The 23,723-nt window shown below is 41.8% G+C and overlaps 1 protein-coding gene across 2 annotated transcripts; it reads left to right on the top strand.

The window, feature by feature from the left end:
• Positions 1 to 4,658: 4,658 nt before the first annotated feature.
• Positions 4,659 to 23,660, top strand: mrc1a (mannose receptor, C type 1a). Of its 2 annotated transcripts, XM_026179811.1 has the most exons (30): positions 4,663 to 4,850; positions 4,957 to 5,358; positions 6,613 to 6,786; positions 7,840 to 7,995; positions 8,071 to 8,184; positions 8,297 to 8,437; positions 8,525 to 8,704; positions 9,067 to 9,224; positions 9,305 to 9,421; positions 9,503 to 9,618; positions 12,082 to 12,230; positions 15,630 to 15,829; positions 15,926 to 16,041; positions 16,145 to 16,226; positions 16,321 to 16,465; positions 16,581 to 16,619; positions 16,924 to 17,087; positions 17,224 to 17,288; positions 17,402 to 17,502; positions 17,634 to 17,773; positions 17,928 to 18,033; positions 18,130 to 18,296; positions 20,820 to 20,925; positions 21,649 to 21,881; positions 21,991 to 22,156; positions 22,254 to 22,406; positions 22,493 to 22,609; positions 22,700 to 22,858; positions 22,946 to 22,978; positions 23,069 to 23,660. In XM_026179811.1, exons 1-30 carry the CDS (start codon positions 4,778 to 4,780, stop codon positions 23,308 to 23,310), a joined length of 4,314 nt encoding a protein of 1,437 aa, XP_026035596.1. In that variant the 5' UTR covers positions 4,663 to 4,777; the 3' UTR covers positions 23,311 to 23,660. The 2 variants fall into 2 exon arrangements, with proteins under 2 accessions (XP_026035597.1, XP_026035596.1); XM_026179812.1 differs by lacking the exons at positions 22,493 to 22,609; positions 22,700 to 22,858; positions 22,946 to 22,978; positions 23,069 to 23,660 and having other exon boundaries at positions 4,659 to 4,850; positions 22,088 to 22,156; positions 22,254 to 22,320.
• The last annotated feature ends 63 nt before the right edge of the window (positions 23,661 to 23,723 follow it).

Raw genomic sequence — 23,723 nt, 5'->3', positions numbered from 1 at the left:
TCACCTTTTATTGTTCATTTTATTTTCACTTACTGAATACGGGACAGACTTGACTGGGGGAAAGAAGGGGAGAAAGAAAGAGGGAAAGAGAAACAGCTGAGAAGAGGGACGGGGGAGAAGGGCAAAAGACAAAAACCAACAGAATGAGCAGGAAAAAAAATAAGAAAAAAAAATGCATATATCGATCACCTGGGTCACCTGCTGAGAAAGAAAAAAGAAAACAAGCAGAAGAGAACAAGAGTAATAGAATAAACAACATCACAATGATATATGGGAATATGACAGTAAATACTAAATATTAAACATTATTGTGCAGCACATAAGATCAACAGAACACAGTGGGCTTTGAGGTAGGAGCCAAAAAGGGTGTAGTTTGTGGGTGTGATCACCCGTGTGTACACCTGTGAGCATGGACGCGCTTGTTTTTTTTTTTTTAAAGGTTCCTTCATGTAATGATCTGCTAGAGGGTGTGGGGGGGGCACAGCCCCGTCCTCCAGGGCATGAAGCAGGTATGGAGGAGATCAAAACTCCAGACATCCAGAGGCCCCCAGAACACAAGAGACCAAGGAAGACCAACAGAGGGGCAGCCGCGCCACTGTCCCAGAAAGAGCTGAGGAGAGTCCCAGATGAGGGCTCACTCAGCAGCCGCGGAGCAGAAGCCAGGGGGAGTTTGAGTGACGCGCCCGTGAGCTCCGCCGGCAGCCAGCCGTGCCTGAGTGACCGAGCCCCAGGCCGAGAGGCCGGGGGCACCCCACCTCCGAAGTGGCCCGAGCGAGCCCCAGGCTCCAGGCCCCAATATGCGGCCGCCAGGGAGTGAGCCGGTGTGTACCTGGACGTCCATCCCCGGACACAAAGAACCACCAACGCACCGATGTCTGAGGGAGTCCGCCACTGGCAGGGGAAGTGGTGGTAGGGGGAGATAGGCCTCCAAACCTTGGAGGGCCTAAGATGTCCCCAGAGAGGTCCCCTTCCTATATTGCTTGAAAATGGTGGTTTGCTTAATAAGGTGGAACATCCTTCTTTAGTAGTTTTTCCTTTAAATGGGCTCACCTGGCAAACTAATGATCATAGGTGTCCGAGATTGATTTCAGTGATACAAAGAGTCCTGAGACACAATTCCATCCATGGGTTTAATTGAAAAACAACTTATTTAATCTTTATGACACTTAACTGTCATAGTGCTATAAAAATATTATATATTCATATTTTTTTCCACTTTAAATTAGCCAATCTTTTAAAACTACTTCTCCCTGAAATATTCATATCAAGTTTTAATTATATTTCGGGGGTTTTAACCGATCGTGGCTCAAGAGTTGGGAGTTCGCCTTGTAATCGGAAGGTTGCCGGTTCGAGCCCCAGCTCGGACAGTCTCGGTTGTTGTGTCCTTGGGCAAGACACTTCACCCGTTGCCTACTGGTGGTGGTCAGAGGGCCCGGTGGCGCCAGTGTCCGGCAGCCTCGCCTCTGTCAGTGCGCCCCAGGGTGGCTGTGGCTACAATGTAGCTTGCCATCACCAGTGTGTGAATGTGTGTGTGAATGGGTGAAAAGGCAGCACGGTGGCACGGTGGTTAGCACTGTTGCCGCACAGCAAGAAGGTCCTGAGTTCAATTCCACCATCAGGCCGGGGTCTTTCTGTGTGGAGTTTGCATGTTCTCCCCGTGTTTGCGTGGGTTCTCTCCGGGTACTCCGGCTTCCTCCCACCGTCCAAAGACATGCAGCTTGTGGGGATAGGTTAATTGATTAATCCAAATTGTCACTAGGTGTGAATGTGCGAGAGAATGTGAGTGTGAATGGTTGTCTGTCCCTATGTGTTAGCCCTGCGACAGACTGGCGACCTGTCCAGGGTGTACCCCGCCTTTCGTCCTATGACAGCTGGGATAGGCTCCAGCGCCCCCTGCAACCCTGAAAAGGATAAGCGGAAGCGAATGGATGGATGGATGGGTTTTAACCCTTTTAATCGCAGTTTAATTACATGAGCGCACCGGTTTTTTTTTAGCCCCAAAAAACAAAAAAACTAAATATTTTCCATAAAAAACATTTGAAGTAATATTTCACTTTTATTATAATTAGGCCTTTGGATGGTCCAAAGATTCGCACCAACATTCGTTTTGATCCAGCATTATTTTTAATGCAGGGGCAAATTAAAAAAAAAAACTCACGTCCATCGCCCTAGGGACCGTTTTCTGCCACGCCCCAAAAAGTGCTATAAAAAGATTATATATTCATATTTTTTTCCACTTTAAATTAGCCAATCTTTTAAAACTACTTCTCCCTGAAATATTCATATCAAGTTTTAATTATATTTCGGGGGTTTTAACCCTTTTAATCGCAGTTTAATTACATGAGCGCACCGTTTTTTTTAGCCCCAAAAAACAAAAAAACTAAAAATTTTCCATAAAATACATTTGAAGTAATATTTGATTATTGTTATAATTAAGCCTTTAGATGGGTCAAAGATTGGCTCCAACATTCGTTTTGATCCAGCATTATTTTTTTGCAGAACTATAGTAAATTATAATAAAACGGTATACTATGTTTTTAGTTTTCACATACTAAGTGCTTATTACCTCGTTGTTTTCTAAAATAAACTTACAAAAATATGTTAATAACAATACAAGATCACTTTGAACCAGAAAAACATTTATTTGAGAAGGATGAACATGAGCGGTTATGTTGGGAATCGAGGAAGAATATGATTTCCGCTGCCTCCAGCCGGCTGCTTGGAGCGGTCTGCTTACAGCGGTCTGCAGCAGTGGGTCCCGGTGTCGTTCCGCGGTGACTCTTCCGGGCCAGTTTGTTTCCCCAGTGTCGGGAGCACAGGCTGGGATCTAAATCACGCACAAACAGTATTCCACAATTTTTATTTTTAGTTACAAACACTTCTTTTTATGACGTTTTACGCCTGAAACGTTGGAGGGCTTAGTTCTTTATACAGAAAAGTTACAGCAGGATATAAATAATTATCAGGGAAAATATCCTTCGTTCATTGCAATAATCCTGTCCGAACGTGAGAATAGTCAACATAAAATGTTTTCTTACCCTCAAATCGAATAATAAACAAACCAACAACAAATAACTCGCTGCGTCATCGTGACGCATGTTCTTTGTTCGGTCGACATGTCACCACATGTTCGATCGCAAGAGCAATAAATCTGTAGTTTTCTTTTCTAACACTCAACTTGCACGGTAATGCAACAACACAAGTTCTTCATAAAACCAGAACAAACCATAACTCGCTGATTCACCGTGATATGTGTCATGTTCTGTAGCGGAAGCTACCCCGACAGTAGCTACCGCTACATGCACGATCCCACGCACGATCCCACGCAATCAATCTATTGTTTTCTTTTGTAACCCTCGTCGCATTGCCACTCAATGTAACGATACTAATTTTTAAAATAACGAAAACACTAGTATTTCCCTGCATTATCCCGATGCAGGGGGGAAGAGCGTATTTTGCCATCTGCTAAGAGCTAACGGCTATAGGCTGATAGCGTCGCCAACGCGATCGCGGATCATTTGTCTGCGAGTGACCAAAATACTTTAAAATATCGCCCTGTTACTGTCTCATCCATCTCCTTTTCGCTTCCAATGTTATAATAAGTGGCAAAGGTGCTTTTTTACCGTTAAACACAATTTGCATAATAATTTGGAACTAATTTTGGACTTGATGCCCTCATATTCTTCCATAAACAAATACACAGGATATGTACCCCTACCTGAGATAATCCACCTCTGACAACAATTTATACTTACACAAAAATCTAGTCTTACTGCCAGTAGATACCAAAGACCTGGTCGCCTACACAGAGCAGAACGAGCACGCAAAACAAAAAAGGGTTGAGAGCAGAGGCAAGCAGCATTAAAAAATCAGATTTATCAGATAAACCAAGGATTAAGACATATAGTAAATGTAAAGTTCAGGTTATTTTAATTAAAAATAAAAAACAACATTTAAAGCTTTATTCAGTGTCATGACAAGTGAGCAAAGTGGAAAGCTACCACAGTCATTCTTCATTCTGTATGACTATTGTGTTCCTGACAGAAGTTCAGTTTTAACATTTAAGAAACTTATCTGGATCTATTGGTCTAAGCACCATAACTTGGTGTTTCTGCAGTTTGGAACCAAAGTGGTCAAAGTGCCACTCATTTCCCCCAATAGGAAGCAGGATTTCCTCTTGTCCTCTCTGTCTTCTGATTGGTGTCATTGCTCTACTCTTCAACTAAAGCCTCATAGTACTATCCTGCAAAAACATACATCTTCTCAATATCCCTTTGAATCTAAATTTAGTCTTGCACAGTGCAATCTGCTCTCAGGGTTCAAGCTCCAGGCACATTTTTAGCACATAATGTCTATTTACAACAGTTTAAAGTCAATGATGAAGTCAATAAAGGGAATTAATCCTGAAAAGGGTGCTTTGTGATATTTTTTAAAAAAAACAAAAAAAAAACCTTTTGCTTTCATTATGAGTCTTGCCTGACACTTGAAGTTGACTTTCATTTTCTTGCTGAATGGAGAGGTCAGATTGTTTGTTTCCTACTTCCTGCCTACCCTGCCAAAAGGTCTGCAAAGCTTGTGGAACTTCCAGGAGTTTGACCAGGCGTAACTACTCATGTGACAGGATATCCATCTGTCTGATTAAAAAGGGAAGGCACTGAGTCTCTGGATCACTGTTGCTCCATGTCACACACCTTTGTATACACCAGACCCCTTTGCTCATGACAGGAAATCTCTGCTACAGCCTCATCCAACAGTAACTGCAAACTACACAAGGATAATGTTGCCCTGTTTAAATTTTGCTGTGGTCCTCTGTGTCCTTGTCCAAGTCTTCTGCATCACTGCTGATATAGGTATGTAACACAGAAACATTTTTGTTGGTTAATACACTTGTGGCTTCATTTGAAAAACATATCCCATGGGAATGTGTTGCTGAATTTTCTTTTTGCTCTGCTCCAGACACGAGTAGCTTCCTGATTTTCAATGAAGATCACAACAAGTGCGTAAAGGTGGCGAGTGCCACCTTTATAACAGTGGATGCTTGTAATCCTCATGCCAAAGATCAACAGTTCCGATGGGTCTCTGAGTCTCGTCTCCTCAGTTTGTCCCTTAAGCTGTGTTTGGGTACAACAGCGATAAAAGACTGGGTGAAGGTGCAGCTCGTGGAATGTGATGAGAGCAATGACCTCCAGCATTGGCAGTGTAAGAACGATACCCTCTTTGGCCTAAAAGACCAGGACCTGCACTTAAACTGGGGCAACCGCAATGAGAAAAGCGTCATGATCTACAAAGGTTCTGGGATCTGGAGTCGCTGGAGGATATATGGCACTCAGGGGGACCTCTGTTCAAAGGGATATCAAGGTAGGAATGATGGGCACAAGAGCCTACAAAGATAGCTAAACCTGAGTCTGCTTTAGCTTTGTAGAAAGTTTAGAAATGTGTTTTAGAAGGTCCTTGAACAGTGCATGCTTTAAAGTTGTTGTTTTTGGAATTTGTAAAGTACAATAAAAATTTTCTTACTTCCATTCAAATTACAAATGCAAAATATTACAATCTGTACAAAGCAAACTAGGTTATAAAAGTGCTATGGCTACTGATGAAATTACATTTACCATCTAAATATCTTAAAGTATGTGGAAGGTTGTTTTTTTATCTGATCTGAGTACGAAACTTGGCTTGGCTATAATAATATTTATTGGGGATTTTGTAGTTGTCTAGGGAAAGTAACATAGTTCTTATTCTTTCCCCCTTCTTTTTGAATATTTGGACAGAGTATGAATGTTTTAGCACATGTTAGAATATGTCGTTGTTTGGAGTGTAGCATTTGAGGATTTAAGCATTACGAAATTATGTTTTCAACTGCAGGTATAATTTTTAGAAAGATTTTCTTGGACTAGAGGGGAGCTGGTTACAGCATAGCTGTTGAGAAACTTGCTGTTCTTACTAAAAGTGAACACAGTCAGGGATCGCTGGTGAGACTGCATAATTGTCAGTGCAGCACAGATAATAAGCAGTCCTTATGAAGGCACTCTCTGTGCACAGCATAGGCAGCAAGTCTCAACTGTATAACTGGAATCCATGGTGGATAGGTGAAAAACCCACACTTTTTAAAGCTTGGTAACTCAAACAACCAAAAGCTGTATTAAGTTTTAACATCCACCATCACTTTCAGGTCAAGCTAAAACTTTAGACTCATTTATCACACCTGATAACCTATTTGCAAAGTACAAGTATGAGTTTGCGTGCTTTAATGTACTTTTGGTTTGGAGTGATTTGCAGTGATTTGTACTTACCATTTGCAACGTTTGCAGCACTTCCCAACATTCTGGAGCGTTTTGGGAAAAACCCCTTTTCATCATGGGCACGTGTCCATTACAAGCACAAGTTCATTTTCTAAATTTAAATGACTGACTTTAACCAGGGCAAGAAACCGAACACTACTCCTTCTCACTCAGCATCAGTAAACAAACTTGAGGGTAAATTGGCTGAAATCAATTGAATGAAGTTCTAAAAGCTTAAGAAAAGAAACCTAAGAAGTTGGGAGGCAAACTCTCATAATTATCAATCACATGCTGGTGAAATGACTGCACGTCTCCATTATTTGTGTCTCCGCAGAGATATTCACACTAGGAGGAAATGCTTTTGGAACCGCTTGTCAGTTCCCTTTTAAGTTCCACGAGAAGTGGTACGCCGAATGCACTAAAGACGGTCGTACGGATGGACAGCTGTGGTGTGCCACAGAGAGAGATTATGATAAAGTGGGAAAATGGGGACTTTGTCCAACCAGAGGTAAGGAATGAAAAATCTCTTTAACCTGAAAGATGGTCTGATCCAGTCCACTTTACATCTATAATATGAAGACAGGAAGTCCTCCATGGTTACTTTTATTAAATCATGCACAAAAACTTTGTTTTTTATGAAGCATTAAGTGCTGCAGGCCCGTTTTCTGACCCTCTCTGACCTTTTCCTCTCATGGACTGTCAACACAGCACTGTCCTCTGTTTCCTCTTTTCACAGGCTTAAGTTTCCCCTGGCACTGCTCTTAAACTGAGGCAGGAAAGCAACAGCAAAATAAAGGGATCTCCCTTTACCAGACTGCTTTATAAAGTCAGAGTTCCGTCCCATCTGAGGCTGTAGAAGATGTTTCTTAAATTACATACTTTATATACTTTCTTCCTTTAAGTTTTGAAATTCTTATTGATACTTTCTGTTCCTGTATATCAGCTATTCCCAAAATTAAGACTGCTGTGGCCCACCTAAAAACCACAGACTCCCATGGGGCCCACCTTAATCTTTCTTCTAATCAAAATACAAGAAAAATCAGTGTATTTCTTTGAAAATGTTATTCAAAAAGCATAAACAACACAGGCTGTTGGCTATAAATTGCTAATGTTGCCCAATCAGTGTTAAGGCCCACCTGCCACACAAACCTCAGTACTATAATATCACAAACTAACCACCTCTTATTACTAATTTTAATTAACCTTAATTTAAATAAATACATTTATATACATATGTAATTGCATATACTTGTAATTTCAAACTGAATTTCTCTTATTACTGCAGCACCACCTGCAGTACCTTCACCGCCCACCAGGGCCCCCCCAGCTCATACTTCGGGAATCACTGTTATAGATCAACATGTCATCAAAACAGACATGTTTTAAATTGTGATAGCACCCAATCTTCAGTCCATATTCAAACCATGCAGGGTAATAAAAGAAACTGAATCCTTCACTGTGTACTGAAGTCAGGGAGCGTTCAATGAATTTAACTTCCTGATGTAAGTAATTTCCAGCTGTGTAATAATTTATAGCGCTTTGTGTCTTTACCATAATCTAGCATCCTCCAACTGGATCACTGACCCAGTCACAGGGGTTCAGTATCAGTTAAACGCACAGTCAGTGTTGACTTGGTATCAGGCCAGGAAGAGCTGCCAGCAGCAGGGAGCCGACCTCCTCAGCATCGTAGAGCTGCATGAGCAGTCATACATTTCAGGTACACAATCAGCCTTCTATCATCTGTGTTATATTGCTGATGATACATTAATTTCAAATGCATGTGTTGACACAGGGTTAGCAAATCATTTGGGCTCATCTCTGTGGATTGGGCTGAACAGCTTGGATTTTGATAGTGGATGGCAGTGGAGCAACGGAAACCCTTTCAGATATTTAAACTGGGCCCCAGGTTAGTATGTCTTGGTATATGTCATGGAATTGTGTGAGTTTTTTAAATACCTGGAGTACTTCAAAAGTACACCCTTTTATATTTAGCATTAACTAACCTGTGCTTCCCACAGGTCATCCATCATCAAACCCTGGGTTAAACTGTGCAACCCTAAATGCTGCAAAGGCCTCAAAGTGGGAGAGCAGCGTGTGCAGCAAGAAACTTGGTTACATTTGTCGTAAAGGAAACGCTACCAGTCTGCCCCCACCATCGAGTAAATTTCCATTTATTATGAGTCCATATCTTTACAATACAAACCTAGAAAGAGTTTGTTCTTAGCCCTTCTGGTCTCTGTCCACAGCCAAACAGCCTGGCTTTTGCCCCAATCACTGGGTTCACTATGCAGGAAACTGCTACTATCTGGTGAGGACTGCAGAGATGTGGAGTAATGCTTTAGCTGCATGCCGCAAAGAAGGAGGAGATCTTGCCAGCATACATAACATAGAGGAGCAGAGCTTCATTATTTCTCAATCTGGATACAGTAAGTGTACAAGAAGATAACAACAAATAACAATATCCTGCTAAAGTACTGAAATATCAGAAAGTAAGTACTCTATCGTGACGTGGAATAGGCCTACCTATTACCTACCTACCTATAAATGAAAAGAAATAATTTTACATTTTGAGAAAATATGAAACTAGCCTTGAGCTAATTAGCTTAGCATAGCATTAGCTAGGTTGTACAGTATGAGCTTTGTAACAAACTATAGCTGGCAGCACCTCCAAACCAGACTAAATAAATAAATTTGTGACGTTCATTAAACAATTCTATTATAAAAACAGCCTGAAAGAGTAAGGAGACATATATGACCACTTTCCGTCTCTATATACTTCAAACCTCAGTGCCGACAGATGTGCTCTGGATTGGCATGAATGACCAAAAGAACCAGATGCTCTTTGAATGGTCCGATCACTCACATGTCACTTTTACCCAGTGGCAGAGTGATGAGCCCTCTCATCTCACCAGCTTCCAAGAGGACTGTGTCCTGATTCAAGGAAAGGTAGCACAAATTCTTGCAAAACCACAATCAATTCTGTTATAAAGTTACAACTCTAAGACCCCTCTGTATTTCTTATACAGGATGGTAAGTGGGCAGATCACACTTGTGAGAAGTTGCATGGATATATGTGCAAGAAGAAGGCCTCGGCTAAACCAATTGGAGGCAGTCTAGCAGAAGTCAACAAAGGGTGCACTCTTGTGAGTTATGTCCTCTCCTTTAAATACAGGTGCAATTTAACAGAAAAGCCTTTATTCATCATTTTTTCCCCCTTTTTTTAGGGATCAATCAGGTTTGGTTCATACTGTTATAACATCGGAGCTGAGAAAAAAACCTTTGAAGAGGCAAAGCAGGCATGCTCAGGGGCTGGTGCGAACCTGGTGGATGTGTCTGATAGGTATATTTCATGTTTAGATGTTTTGTATTAGTTCAAATACCAAATATCCATTCATCTCTCCATCCATTTTGTTCAGCTTATCTGGGGCAGAAGCCCAAGCAGAGAAGCCCAGACCTTCCTCCTCCAGCTTGTCTGGAGGAACAACAAGGCATTCCCAGGGCAGCCCAGAGATATAACCTCTCCAGCGTGTCCTGGGTCTGCCCCGGGGCTTCTTCCTGGTGGGAGATGCCCATAAAACCTCACCCAGGAGGTGCCTAGGAGGCATCTTTGTCAGGTGCCCGACTCACCTCAGCTGGCTTCTTTCGATCTCGAGGAGAAGCGGCTCTACTCTGAGCCCCTCCCAAATCGCCGAATTTCTCATCCTATCTCTAAGGGAGAGGCCAGCCACCCTTTGGAAGAAGCCCATTTCTGCCGCTTGTATCCGAGATCTCATTTTTTCGGTCATTACCCGAAGCTCGTGACCATAGGTGTGGGTAGGGACGTAAATCGACCAGTAAATTGAGAGCTTTGCTTTTACACTCATCTCTCTGTTAACCACAACAGATCGGTACAGTGTCTGCATCACTGTGGCCGCTGCACCAATCCGTCTGTTGATCTCCCGCTCCCTTCTCCCGTCACTTGTGAACAACACCCTGAGATACTTAAACTCCTCCACTTGGGGCAGGAACTCGTCCCTAACCCGAAGTGGGCACTCCACCCTTTTCCGGCTGAGGACCATGGCCTCAGATTGGGAGGTGCTGATTCTCATTCCCACCATTTCACACTCGGCTGTGAATCGTTCCAAGGTGAGCTGGAACCCCATCACCAGATGAAGCCAACAGAATCACATCATCTGCAAAAAGCAGAGATGAGATCCTGAGACCACCCAAGTGAAAGCCTTCCACCACTTGGCTACGCCTAGAAATTCTGTCCATAAAAATAATGGACAGAATTGGTGACAAAGGGCAGCCCTGGCTGAGCACATCACCCACCAGGAACGACTTCGACTTATTGCCGGCTATGTGGACCAAGTTCTTGCAACGGTTGTATAAGGACTGAATGGCCCGTAGCAATGGGCCAGACACCCCATACTCCCGGACCACCACCCACAGGACCCCCCCCCCCCATACTCCCGGACCACCACCCACAGGACCCCCCCCCCGAGGGACACGGTCGAATGCCTTTCCCAGGGAGGCTGAGGAGTGTGATTCCCCTGTAGTTGGAACACAGCCTCCGGTCCCCTTTCTTAAAGATGGGAAGCACCACCCCGGTCTGCCAGTCCAGGGGTACTGCCCCTGATCTCCACACAACATTGTAGAGGCATGTCAACCAAGATAGCCCTACAACATCCAGAGCCTTCAGAAACTCGGGACACCGCTTTCTCCTCCTGAGTCGCCTGACGGTTTGCCAGAATCTCTTCAAGGCAGTCCAAAAGTCTTTTTCCATGGCCTCTCCGAACTCCTCCCACACCCGAGTTTTTGCTTCAGCCACCACCCGCTTAAGTCCAATAACAAAACAAGTGACGTGAGCATTGAAGTCTCCCAGTAGGACAACAGACTCTCCAGGAGGACCACCCTCCAGTACCCCACCCAGGGACTCCAAGAAGGCTGGGTACTCTGAACCGCCAATTGGTGCATAAGCACAGACAACGGTCAGGACTCGTTCCCCGACCTGGAGGTGAAGGGAAAAAACCCTCTCGTCCACTGGGAGAAACCCCAACATACCGGCAGCAAGCCAAGGGGATACCAAGATACCCACCCTGGCCCGCCACCTCTCACCAGGGGTAACTCCAGACTGAGACAGAGTCCAGCCCCTCTCCAGGAGGCTAGTTCCAGAGCCCAAGGTGTACGTTGATGTGAGCCTGACTATATCTAACCGGTACCTCTCAACCTCACGCACTAACTCAGCCTCCTTCCCCACCAGAGGGGTGAAATTCTGTGTACCAATTGCCAGTCTTGGTAGCCGGGGATCGGTCCTCCGCTCCTGGCCGCCGCCCGGCTCACAATGCACCCGGCCCCCACGGTGCCTCCTGTGGGTGGTGGGCCTGCACCACCTTTGCTTTTTGTTCTATTGGTAGACCATACATTTTCAATATTGTGCAATAATTTTCATTTACGTAGTCATTAGAAGTTGAAACTAGATTAAAATTGGATTGCACAGTCCTTGCTCATATCATTACTCAATTCTTGAGGAACATGGTTTCAGTTCTTTCTTCAGTTTTTTTTTTGTTTGTTTTTTTATAGGGGATGCAAAAGAAATCACTGGACAAGGGTAGCTTTACTAGAGCTCTGATCACTTGATCGTGATTGCCTACTTTTACATAAAAATCCTTTAATATTAGAGCCTTCATCAGACTAGTATGGACAGTACTGAACCATGACATGAAAATTTGTTTGTCTGTTTTGGACTTTACAACTATTCCACACTTAATTCTAATGCAGAAATGTCACACATATGCCAAACTTTGTGTATGTTTTCATGCAGATATGAGAATGCTTTTCTGGTCAGTTTGGTGGGCTTGAGACCAGAGAAGTACTTCTGGACAGGCTTATCGAACACAGAAGACAGAAACATGTTCAAATGGATGACTGAAAGAGCGGTCACGTTCACTAATTTCAATGTGGGAATGCCAGGTACACCTTAGACTCTTTAACCTTATACACTCTTTAACTTATTACAATCCAGAGTCAGTTTTGATGTGTGTTTGGCATCACTGTCCTGTTGGAATACCCATTTGTGCCCAAGTTTGTGTCCATCTAGCCAATGATTTGAGAAGTTGTAGAATTTGGAAGAATTCACCCTTTGTGTAATGTAGCAGAACCATTGTCAGCAAAACAGTCCTAGAGCATATAGAGCATGTTGCTACCACCACCATGCTTGGCAGTTGATACAGTGTTCTTAATTTACTCCTCCCCTTTACTCCTATTATTTTGGCTGAATAGTGGACAGCTTCAAATTTTAGTCGAGCTTGAAGGTGCTGATTTCTGAAACTGGCTTCACTATTGACAGTGAAGCTGGGATTACAGCAGTTTCCAGTTCATGTCTTTTTTTTTTTTTTTTTTTTTGTCTGTCCCGTTTGGTTCTTTTGCCATCAGAATTATTGTCTAAAGGCGAGGAAAGATGCCCGACGGATTTACTTTACCAAATTGACCATCCCAGCCTTGCCATAATGGTCTATTTGATTCACCTTTTATTGTTTATTTTATTTATTTTTTTATTTTCACTTGCTAGATTCGGGACAGACTTGAATGAGGAAAAGAAAAGGGAGAAAGGAAGAGGGGGAAAAAACAGCAGAGAAGAGGGACGGGGGATAAAGGGCAAAAAAACAAAAACCAACTAAATAAGCAGACAAAAAAAAAATACATATATCAATCACCTGGATCACCTGTTGAGAAAGAAAAAAGAAAACAAGCAGAAGAAAATGAGAGCAATACAATAAACAACATCAAGATGATCTATGGGAATATAACAGTAAATACTAAATATTAAACATTATTGTGCAGCACGTAAGATCGACAGCGCACAGTGTGCTTTGAGGTAGGAGCCAAAAAGGGTGTATGTGTGTGTGAGCACCCGTGTGTACACCTGTGAGCATGGACACGCTTGTATTTAAAAGGTTCCTTCATGTAATGATCTGCTAGAGGGTGTGGGGAGCCACAGCTCCGTCCACCAGGGCATGAAGCAGGTATGGAGGAGATCAAAACTCCAGACATCCAGAGGCCCCCAGTTTCCAGTTTATGTCAATATTCAGTCTTGGTTGTTCCTAGCTTGTTCCTGAACTAACTAAATTTCCTCTCAATTGAGGGAGAACGTTAGGGTCTTCTTCCAGATTTTGGCAATGTGGTGACCAGTGTTGGGACTAACGCGTTATTAAGTAACGCGTTACAGTAACTACGTTATTATTGTGGTAACGAGCACGGTAACTAGTTATTATGCCAAAATCAGGAACGCGTTAGTCGTTACTGGGATTTAGATAGGGTCGTTACTCGTTACTTCGTGTGGTGGCTATCGCGGAGCTTCCACAGATTCAGTAACATTAGCAAGTGGTGGAGGCCAGCAGGTGGATGAAGGAAAAGGGAGGCAGAAGGAAAAGAGACCCGAGGCGGCCACCGGTCCAAGTGTGAACTGAACTTCAGGTAAGAAGTTATGACCTGCAGTCTCTCTGGGTCAGATATAAACCAAGTTTAGGTGGAGTTTATTTTCGTTATTCTGACTTTTTCCGTACTGCGTGCTAGCTAGCATGACGGGGTTTCTATACAGCTGGGTGGTGCTATGATGTTAATTATGTTGAACTTTATTTTGTTCATAAGTTATTAGAGTTGCCAACCGTCCCGCCTGGTATTCAGAGAAAATATTACGCGTTTCTTATTGAGGTGAAAAGGAACAGTTTGTCCCGTAATTCAGCTACAATGAAAAAGGCACAAAGCTGGAGTTATTCTGTGTCTTTGCTGCACAGCTGCCTATTCTTCTTTCATTCTCCCCCCTCCCTCTCCCGTTTCTACTTCAGTCATGAAAACTGATCAATGATCAGCTGATCGGCTCTCTTGTTTGTTTATCGCCCACTTTGCGCCGAAAGAGGAAACCAGCGGATGTCGCGCTAAACAACAGCTGCACGTTTAAGCTTGATCAGCTGTTGTTAGAATTTAATATTAATTTCTAGTATCAGCTGATGTTTGCTGGAGCCACAGCTGTAAAAGCTGCTGGTCATGATATGGTTTGGTTATCTGGTGAGAGGGAAACATGAAGATGAAACCAGGAGATGTCCTTACTGGATCATCAGAGTTGAACAGGTGATGGAGAAACAGGTTTACCTTTTAGGTGACATGAATGAGTTGAAGGGAAGTTATGAACTATTTCTGAGAGATAAATAACACCAGGATCCTTTTTTAGGTAGCTGACAGCTGGTAACTGTGCAGGGGCGGGTCTAGCAAAGTGTGGCCAGGGGGGCATGTAGGGTGTGATGGCTGCACTTACAGCCACACAGTGGTAATATCACCATGTTAGTGGTCTTTTTTGGACTTTAACCTGTGCCTAAGTTTCCTTCACTGCTCGGTCCATCACATAGGGCATTAACGGGGAAAGGGGGGCACAAAGAAATACTTTTCTTTCTTATTCTCATTTAAAATGTCTAGCTTTTAAAAAAATAATTATCTGAATCTTACAACAAACGATTGATAGATTGATGCATATATACCATCAAAACAGTGAACATCACTGTCACAACAGCGTTTGTTTTCATTCAAAGGCTTTAAGATTTTTCCTATAATGGTGGGCCAGTCTCTAGTCAAAATGTCCGGGCCAATTTTCTGTCCCAGTCCAGCTCTGTATGCAGCTCATCTGCAGTCTGGTGTCATCTTCCTATTCAGAAGGCAGAATTTCTGAGTTCTGAGTACAATCAAAGCACCACGACTGCAGTTTTTGTGTTGGATGTAAAAGGCGCACATGACGCTGTGACGTAGGCTAGAATCATGGCAGTAGTCAACGACGGTCCAGGTGTGGGATTTCTCTCGTGGAAATATGCACATTATCTTTTCCTTTCTATTGGTAGGTGGCACAGTGCACTGTGGCAAGTAAGCAAGCTAGAAGACTGGCAAAGTTATGGAAGCAACACATTAACAAGAGAATTCTGAGTAAAACCAAAGTTACTTTCCCTAGTAACTAGTTACTTTGAAAGTAACGAGTAACTTGAAGTAACTGAGTTACTTTTGAGAGAAGTAACTAGTAATGTAACTAAGTTACTATTTTAAAGTAACTTACCCAACACTGGTGGTGACACAGCTGAATAACTTGTGATTAAGCTAAATCATTTAAACTGATATTCTCGGAATCTGAAGTTGTTTAGAGACAGACCTTCCCAATCGACAGTTCTCCTTCTTCACTTCACTTGGTCTTTGCCATTGTTCTGAGAATGCTGTCATGATAATCATTGTCATGTAATTCATGATCACTAATGAGAAGTTATGCTCAACATAGTTTCTTTTCTGTATTAGATTGAATCTAATCCGTATGCTTTTATCTTACTCTAATAAAAGACAGAAAACAAGGATGTGTTGCCATGACAACTGGAGTTTTTGCTGGACTATGGGATGTTGTCAGCTGCAGTAACAAGGAGAAGTATATTTGCAAGAAACGTGCTGAGGGTGTGCAGACAACAACAGCTCCACCCACCACTCTGGCCGCGGCCTGTGCTTCTGAGTGGACCCCGCTCAGCAAAGGGAACAAATGTTTCAAAGTAGGAGCACAAACTTAAGAACAATAACAAATTTGTGCCGTTTCAGTAATAAAACACTGGCTTCCCACCCCTTTTTTTTCCCACTCCTTAATAAAGGCGTACAAGAAACGTCAAGAGGAAAAGAAGACTTGGTCTGAAGCACGGGACTTCTGCAGGGCCATTGGCGGGGACCTCATAAGCTTACACAGTCATCAGGAATGTAGAGAGCTCAAGTATGTTTACTTGCACTAGCTAACAGCTTGCATATCTCAGAATTCATACTGGGTAAATCAACAAGTCAGATAATCAGTGCTTGTGTTTTTTACTTTCATACAGTGTCTACTACAGTGAAAAATTCTGGATAGGCCTCAGCTTACAGGGAACCAATGGAGGTTTTGTCTGGAGTGATGGATCACCGGTATGTAGAAATTCAGAACAATCAGGAAAAGTTTTAATTATTACTGCTCTCATTTCCTGCCTAATTATGTATCTTTGTAAAAACTTTGACCTAGTTTGACTTTGAGAACTGGGGCTATGGAGAACCAAATAACCACAATGACAACGAGCACTGTACAGAGATGGACCTTAACTTAAGAATGAGGTGGAATGATCGACACTGTGATGCCTACAATAGCTGGATTTGCCAGTTACGCAAAGGTGAGACAGGCTGATCATATCTTGGAATTTCAGCTCACACAGAGCCAGATTTCCAAACATTTGGTGTTAAATTAAAGCTTGGTAATATTTGTGGGTCTCGTTTATTTATTCTCAGGTGTGACTCCCAACCCCGAGCCTGTGATATCTGTACAAGGTAAGTTTAATTATTGTTCAGAGAAAAGTCTAGTTGATTCAACAGATCTTTTTATTTCACTGAGAAATACAGTTTAGGTCAGTTGATTCACCACTTCTGTCTAGACTCAACGATGCCCTCTGCTATTTCATTGATTGGTCTAAAATGTAAATTATACCTCATTAATTCATTTATGGTTCTTTGAGTCTAAACCCTAAGGATTCTTTAATATTTCTGCCTTTTTTCTTTTCATAAATCAATTTAAAGATTTACAAAGCTGCCTGCATGACTGAACTCCCAATGACTGTTTTTGCTCTCTTTGCAGAATACAACACCACAGACGATGGATGGCTTCTATACAATGACAGCCAGTATTACCTGAACATGAACAAACAGAGTATGGAAGCAGCCAGAGCCTATTGCAAAAAAAACTTTGGTGAACTTGTAGTCATCACAGGAGAGAGCGAGAGAAAGTTCCTTTGGAAACAGGCAAGAAATATAGAATACATTTCCAAACCTGATAAATCAAATCAGGACCTTTGTGCATTTTGTTTAAATTCTAAAATCCACAGAGTCTCTTTTTCCTTTTCCTCCTAATATAAAGTCGCATTTTATGTTTCAACAGATTTCTAGAGGAACACAAGGACAGTACTACATCGGCCTGATAGTGAATTTAGATAAATCGTTTAGGTAAATCAAAATGCATTATTTACAAAAAAAAAACCACTAGCTGTTTACAAACAACCTTCATCAAATGTTTAGGATTCTTGATAACTTGTTAATTCTCTTCTTTTCATTTTAAGCTGGCTTGATGGCACCCCTGTAACTTACACCGCATGGGAACACAATGAGCCCAACTTTGCCAACAATGATGAAAACTGTGTGACTATGTACAACAGCATGGGTGAGTCTAATACAGAGAAAATCTATATTGTAATTTATGGTAAATGTTAGTAAAAAATTAATCCCTAAATCCCTTGAAATGATTTGAAATTCAATTCAATTCATAATTTTCTGTAAATTCTTAACATGTAGGGTACTGGAATGATATTAACTGTGGTATTGAGCTTCCGTCGATATGTAAGAGAAGCAACAGTTTTATCAATACAACAATGGCCCCGACCACAGCTCCCAAAGGAGGATGTGCTCCAGAGTGGCTAGCTTTCCAAGGAAAGGTAAATACATATGTACTACACAGATTATTCCAGGTAAATGTCTTTAATTAAACAAACAAATAAATAAAAAGTATGGAAAAATATCCTGGCCAAGTTGATTTCTGCCCATTTGTTATTTCAGTATAAACGCCCTGATTACATTTTATTTACACAGTGCTACAAATTTGTTGTGGGGAATCACAAAAACTGGCACGATGCCAGGACACACTGCATAAACCAGGGAGGAAATCTGCTTTCTATAACCAGTGAGAAAGAGCAAGGTGAGTGACAGGAGTGTTGCAAAGTGCAGTTCATGTTTAAACATATCGTCTGATTTTCATGTGTCACTAAATTACATTGCAATAATTCCTTTCTAGCTTTCCTAACAACACAGATGCTGAACTACAAGGAAGATTTTTGGATTGGTATGAATGATGTCAACTGGGAGATGCGCTTTGTGTGGACAGATGGGAAAAGTATTTCCTACACCAACTGGGCCTTAGGGGAGCCAGCATCAGCACCTCCAGGAAGATATTTTCATGAGGTTTTTCTGAGAATTTTTTCTCTCCCTCACACGCTTTAATTTAGAAAAGACATTGAATTAGACTGAGTGCTGCCTATCCAGACAGCTAATATTAAATAAACAGTTTAGTTTAACAGTATGGCACATGTATGTGCCCCAGATGTTCCCAGTCACCTTAGCACATGATTAGGAAGAAGTCTAATATGATATTCAAAAGATCACTTTTAATCACTGAAATGGTAGTATTTCTTTGTTATCCCATGCTTCCAAGTCAAGGTTTGGTCTAATGAACATATACAATATTTAAAATCTTTGTTTCATAATCAGTACTATAGAAAGAAAAAAACAACAGCAGCTATGTTTCCAGTTATCGAGTTCAGGAGTCTCTCGCAGCTCCCACAGGGTCAGAGGCGGGCACACAGTGGCCTTTGCTGGGTGAAGAGACACAGAGAGGTGGACATCCGTGCTCACAGTCAATTTAGAGTCATCAGTTAACCTAACCTGCCTGCAGAGCATGCAGGCAGACACAGCACCACTTGTATCTACTTTTAGTTAAATAAGTAATAGGGGTGCAACGATACACAAAATTCACGGTTCGGTTCGGTTCGATACTTTGGTGTCACGGTTCGATATTTTTTCGATACAAAAAAAATGTTCATGCCTTTTTAATTTGTCATTTATTAAAATTATAAATATATATTTTAACTCAAAAGTACAGTTTTTAAATGTAACCCTAACCCTTGTGCGTGTTTTTTATTTTGACAGCGAATGCGCACCTGCGGACCACTTATGTGCAGCCCTGGTTATTTAGCTCATCATATTGCAGCCACAGAAATTCTTTTGTCCATGAAACCATAAAGCTGCACTTTCTTTTTGCCTCATAGTCTGATTTGTCATAACTTCTCCGTTTTGTGGTAAGCTTTTCTTTGGCTCTCACTTCTTCACCCTGACCTGTCTTATTTGGCTCAGCAGAACTGAAATATATATCTGTCTGTGAAGGTTCTCAGTCATCCAGGTCATCGTAGTCAAATATATATTCTGCTGCTTTTACACGCGCACTCACATAAGCTCAGCGATTCTCTGCGCGATCAACCTCTCACATGTTTAAGCTGCGGGAGATTTCACTTGTCATGTTTGCATAGTAAGCTAACGATTAATAAGACGATGTCAGAGGAATTGGTGCACAAATTATCATCACTCACAGATCAGTGCTGTCGCTCTCTATACACAGTTCGCGCGATTGCAAAGCGAAAGCAAAAAAACAAGCGCAAATTCAAACGCGATTTCAATATGTCACATATTGACAGTGGCTCACCGATGCCAATGACATAATTACCCAGCTACATTTCCGAAAGAATGCAAAAGCATTGACATATATTTTTCCTTCCTACAATAGCCCGACGGGCAGGGCAGAGATAGATTTTGGTAGCCCGACTGAAAAAAATCGCTAGCTCCAGGACGTTGGGCTAGCGATATTGCGAGCCCTGTATCTGATTGAGGAATCACTCATCTTTGGAAAAGAGAGTTTATTACAGAGAAATGTCTCTTTCCAAAATAAAAGCTATACTATCCGCTTCTTCTGGGCTATATTCTCAGCAGCATAAGGAGAATCATGTGCTAACAGCTGTCTAAATGACTCGGCTAAAGTTAGTAGCATGCTTGCTTGTTTTTTTTCTGCTTCCACTTGTCTTTGCACTAGGATGATGTCGGCGTAAATGTGCAGTCATATTCGTTGTGTTCCCACTAGTGCTTTCAGGTTAATCTCGTTGAAATGACCTTAACGCCACAACACGGCAAATCTCCGTTAACGAGCTACCGCCGATCGCCCGTGCATGGGGCTAGACGGCCAACACGTTAACGAGCTAACTGCGTTAACGCACTAGTTCCCACCCATGTAATTGAGCATTGCATGGCACATCCAACATACTGTTTTACTTTAGTCCATGACTCGCTTACCTTCAGGGTCATACGTCACATGAAAACCAAAATAATTCCAAACGCCAGATCTGAATGAGGGTGGGGGAGGTCCATGTTGTAAGGAGAGCTTAACTTCTGTCTCGCTAGCTTGCCCTGCGCTCTTCCTTCTGACTATGCTGTCTGTGTTGAGCGCTCAGTGAATCTGCGTTCGACTACTCCGCCTAGGCTGCATTGTCGACCCTAGGCGGAGTAGTCGAACGCAGATTTACTGAGCACTCAACACAGACAGCATCGTCAGAAGGAAAGTTGATAAAATAAATTACAAATTTTGTATTGTTCGATACATATGCGTACCGAACCGAAAGCACTGTATCGAACGGTTCAATATCGATACGAATATCGTTGCACCCCTAATAAGTAAATCTGTAAACTCTTTTACTCCACCAGCCATTCTTCCTCCATCACACAGTGATTACACAGATTATGTGTGCATGCCCCAGTGGTAATATTTATGTAAGACCAATAAGGCAAACATTTACTTACTCAAACGGTGTGTAAAAAGAAATGTCAGCATACTATCATCATAATACAATCAATGGAAACAAACCTTTTTTTTCTGCTTGACAGTCCTATGACTGCGTGATCATGATGGGCACCAGTGCCAGAAAAACTGGATACTGGAAGGTGGATGACTGTCAGTCAGATTATGGCTTCATCTGTAAAAGAAAAATTGGTGAGTAACAAACTGACGAGGCCACACTATCAGTAAAGCATGCTGTTAAATTTGAAGGCGCTCTCTATTATCCTTATCCTTAAATGTATTATGCAACTCACCTCTATGAGTCACAAGATCAAGCTTCAGACAACTTTTTTAACTCTTGGATCTGTGTGATGTCAGTGACTAACCCTAATATGGTCATGTTGCCTATGGCCACAATAGCCCTAGTAACAGTCAGCCAATCAGAACAATCAGTTTACAGTTAGCTTAACAATACCCAGCATAAACAAAAATGATTTCAACATTTAAATTATTTAAAAGTGTGACTTGTCATGAATTGTTGAATGAAGGCAGTTGAGAGGACGCTGAATCATGATGTTGAAACAGGCATTACAACAGAAATGCGTCATTACACTGCATGAAAAACAAAAGAAAAACACACAGAGAATGGCTAGGAGCCAAACAGGAAGCACAACCAGAAGCAAAACAGGTGATCTGACAAAAAAAGACGGGGGTCAAAACAGGACTCTGTATACACAGGGGGCTGCTGAGGATGAAGAAGGTCAAAGTACAGGAGCAAGTAATCAAACAGAAGTGAAAACAATGAGAGAAACAGGAGGGGTGAAAAAGCAAAGTGGAAAATAGTTCAGTTTTGTGTAATCGAACTTGAGTTGCAGAGACCTTACGTAGACATTTCTTGTGACTGTGATTACCAGCTAATGTGTGTCATTTACTCAGATTCACAAATTGCTGTCAAACCCACAACTGTGTCACCAAAGACCTTCTACAAGCTCGGCAATGACTCCTACAAAGTGGTGACCCAGAAAATGCGCTGGGATGAGGCCAGGAGGCAGTGCCAAGCAGATGATGCAGAGCTGGCTAGCATCCTGAGCCCCGTAGCACACGCATACGCCACCTTGCAGATTCTCAAGCTCAACGAGCCTTTGTGGATTGGCCTCAACAGCAATGTGGTAGGGGTCTACCTGTTACAGCTTATTGCTGGTTCAAGCAGGATTTCAAGTTGAGATTTTGACCTTGTTTCTAGCTCTGTGTCAGTTTTCAACGATTTTATTTTTTCAGACTGGTTTTCACTTCAAGTGGGTGGATAACTGGGCTCTGTCATACACCAAATGGGGCAAAAATGAACCTAAAAATAACTACGCCTGTGTGTATGTAGATGTGGACAAAACATGGAAGACTGCACCATGTACCAATACCTATTATTCCCTTTGCAAAAGGTCACAAGGTGAGACATTCTGTGTTTTACACTTTGTACACACTCACTATGCAAAGTTAGCAGGCAGCTCATAAGACTGGCATAAAACCTGCTCCTTCTTTTTCAGTTGTAGCTCCCACTGCTCCCCCGCAGCTTCCTGGAGACTGTCCACAATCAACAAGCAGGAGAACATGGATACCTTTCAGAGGCCATTGTTATTCCTTCTTCAGCTCAGTGACCAACGACTGGGCCCACGCCTCAATTGAATGTATAAAAATGGGTAAGTTACAAATAATTCAACGTAAACAGAGAATTATGTCCATGTTTATAACCTTTAGCTTTTAACTGTTGTACCATGTTTATCAGGTGCTTCTCTAGTGAGTATTCAGGACCCTATTGAGAGTAAATTCATAGAAGAGAATGTGGAGATTCTCCAGGACAGTGCCAAAACCTTTTGGATTGGCATGTACAAGACCCATGAAGGTGAGGTTAACTTCAGCATAATATATACATGTATATACACACCGACACATTGGATATGTGTTGATAAATTAACATGTGTCTCCGCTTCAGACAAGTGGATGTGGATCGATGACAGCCCTTTGGACTATACCAACTGGAAATCAGGAATGCCACAGTCAGAGTCGTGTGTGTACATCAGTTCTTACACTGGTCTGTGGAGTACGAGAGAGTGCAGAAGGTCATTTTCTTTCATCTGCAAAACACCAAAAGGTAACTTAAAGAAGCTTTTTTTAAAAAAATATATTCAAATAAGCCTTGTATGTATTTACTGATTTATTTACTGATTTATCATTTTAGTTATTAAACCTACAGAAAAGCCTCCATTTGTTGGTAAGTTGTTAAAAATATATAACATATATTTTTTAATTTTTCAAATCTGAGTAAATTCACTGCTCCAACTTTACATTTTTGCCTCCTCAGCCCACGTCGTCCAGGAAACTACACACGGGTCCGCTGGCATCACTGTGGCTATAGTATTAATTGTAATCGCCATAGTTGGACTTGGTGCCTTCCTCCTGTTCCGTAAAAGGATACCTAGGATACCTGCCCCCACCCTGGGAGAATCCACCTTTGACAACAAGTTATACTTCAACAATCCAAACCGAGCAGCGGTGGACACCAAAGGGCTGGTTGCGAACATAGAACAGAATGAGCAAGCATAGAAAGGCAGGAGAGGATTGGCAATCAACCCCATGAAAATTAGATTTCTGTTTTCATTTTATGTTTATATTTTGGATCACTTCTCTGGAAACTGGAACTGTTTGGTGGGGGGGGGGTTGGTTTGTTTGTTTTGGGTGGGGGTTTGAGGCAATTGTACGATTTGTATCAAAAATAGTGATTACAAATTATTGCGTTTTTGTTTTTCATGATAATGTAAAATGTGAAATGTGTACAAATTTTTTTGTTTTGTTTTAATGAATGATGAGAATGACAAAAAGTGAATTTTAGTGCTATTTGACAAATCTTTTTATGGCATTTAAATCAAAGCCTGATTAAAAAAATATGAAAAGATGAAGAAAAAATTACATTTTTTTTACTTTTAAGTGAATGAATAGAAGCATAGTATTTATTTAGA

This window comes from Astatotilapia calliptera, chromosome 9 (assembly GCF_900246225.1).
Source record: "Astatotilapia calliptera chromosome 9, fAstCal1.2, whole genome shotgun sequence".
In the NCBI taxonomy this organism is placed as follows: Eukaryota; Metazoa; Chordata; class Actinopteri; order Cichliformes; family Cichlidae; genus Astatotilapia; species Astatotilapia calliptera.
This window is presented reverse-complemented; position numbering and strand designations above follow the sequence as displayed.

What these genes read in the sequence shown, in the direction of transcription:
- mrc1a (XM_026179811.1), top strand. Translation starts at nt 4,778, where the DNA reads ATGTTGCCCTGTTTAAATTTTGCTGTGGTCCTCTGTGTCCTTGTCCAA. An exon ending in CTGGTGGATGTGTCTGATAG is followed by an intron (nt 9,619 to 12,081) that starts GTATATTTCATG and finishes GTTTTCATGCAG; the next exon opens with ATATGAGAATGCTTTTCTGG. An exon ending in CATCTGTAAAAGAAAAATTG is followed by an intron (nt 20,926 to 21,648) that starts GTGAGTAACAAA and finishes TCATTTACTCAG; the next exon opens with ATTCACAAATTGCTGTCAAA.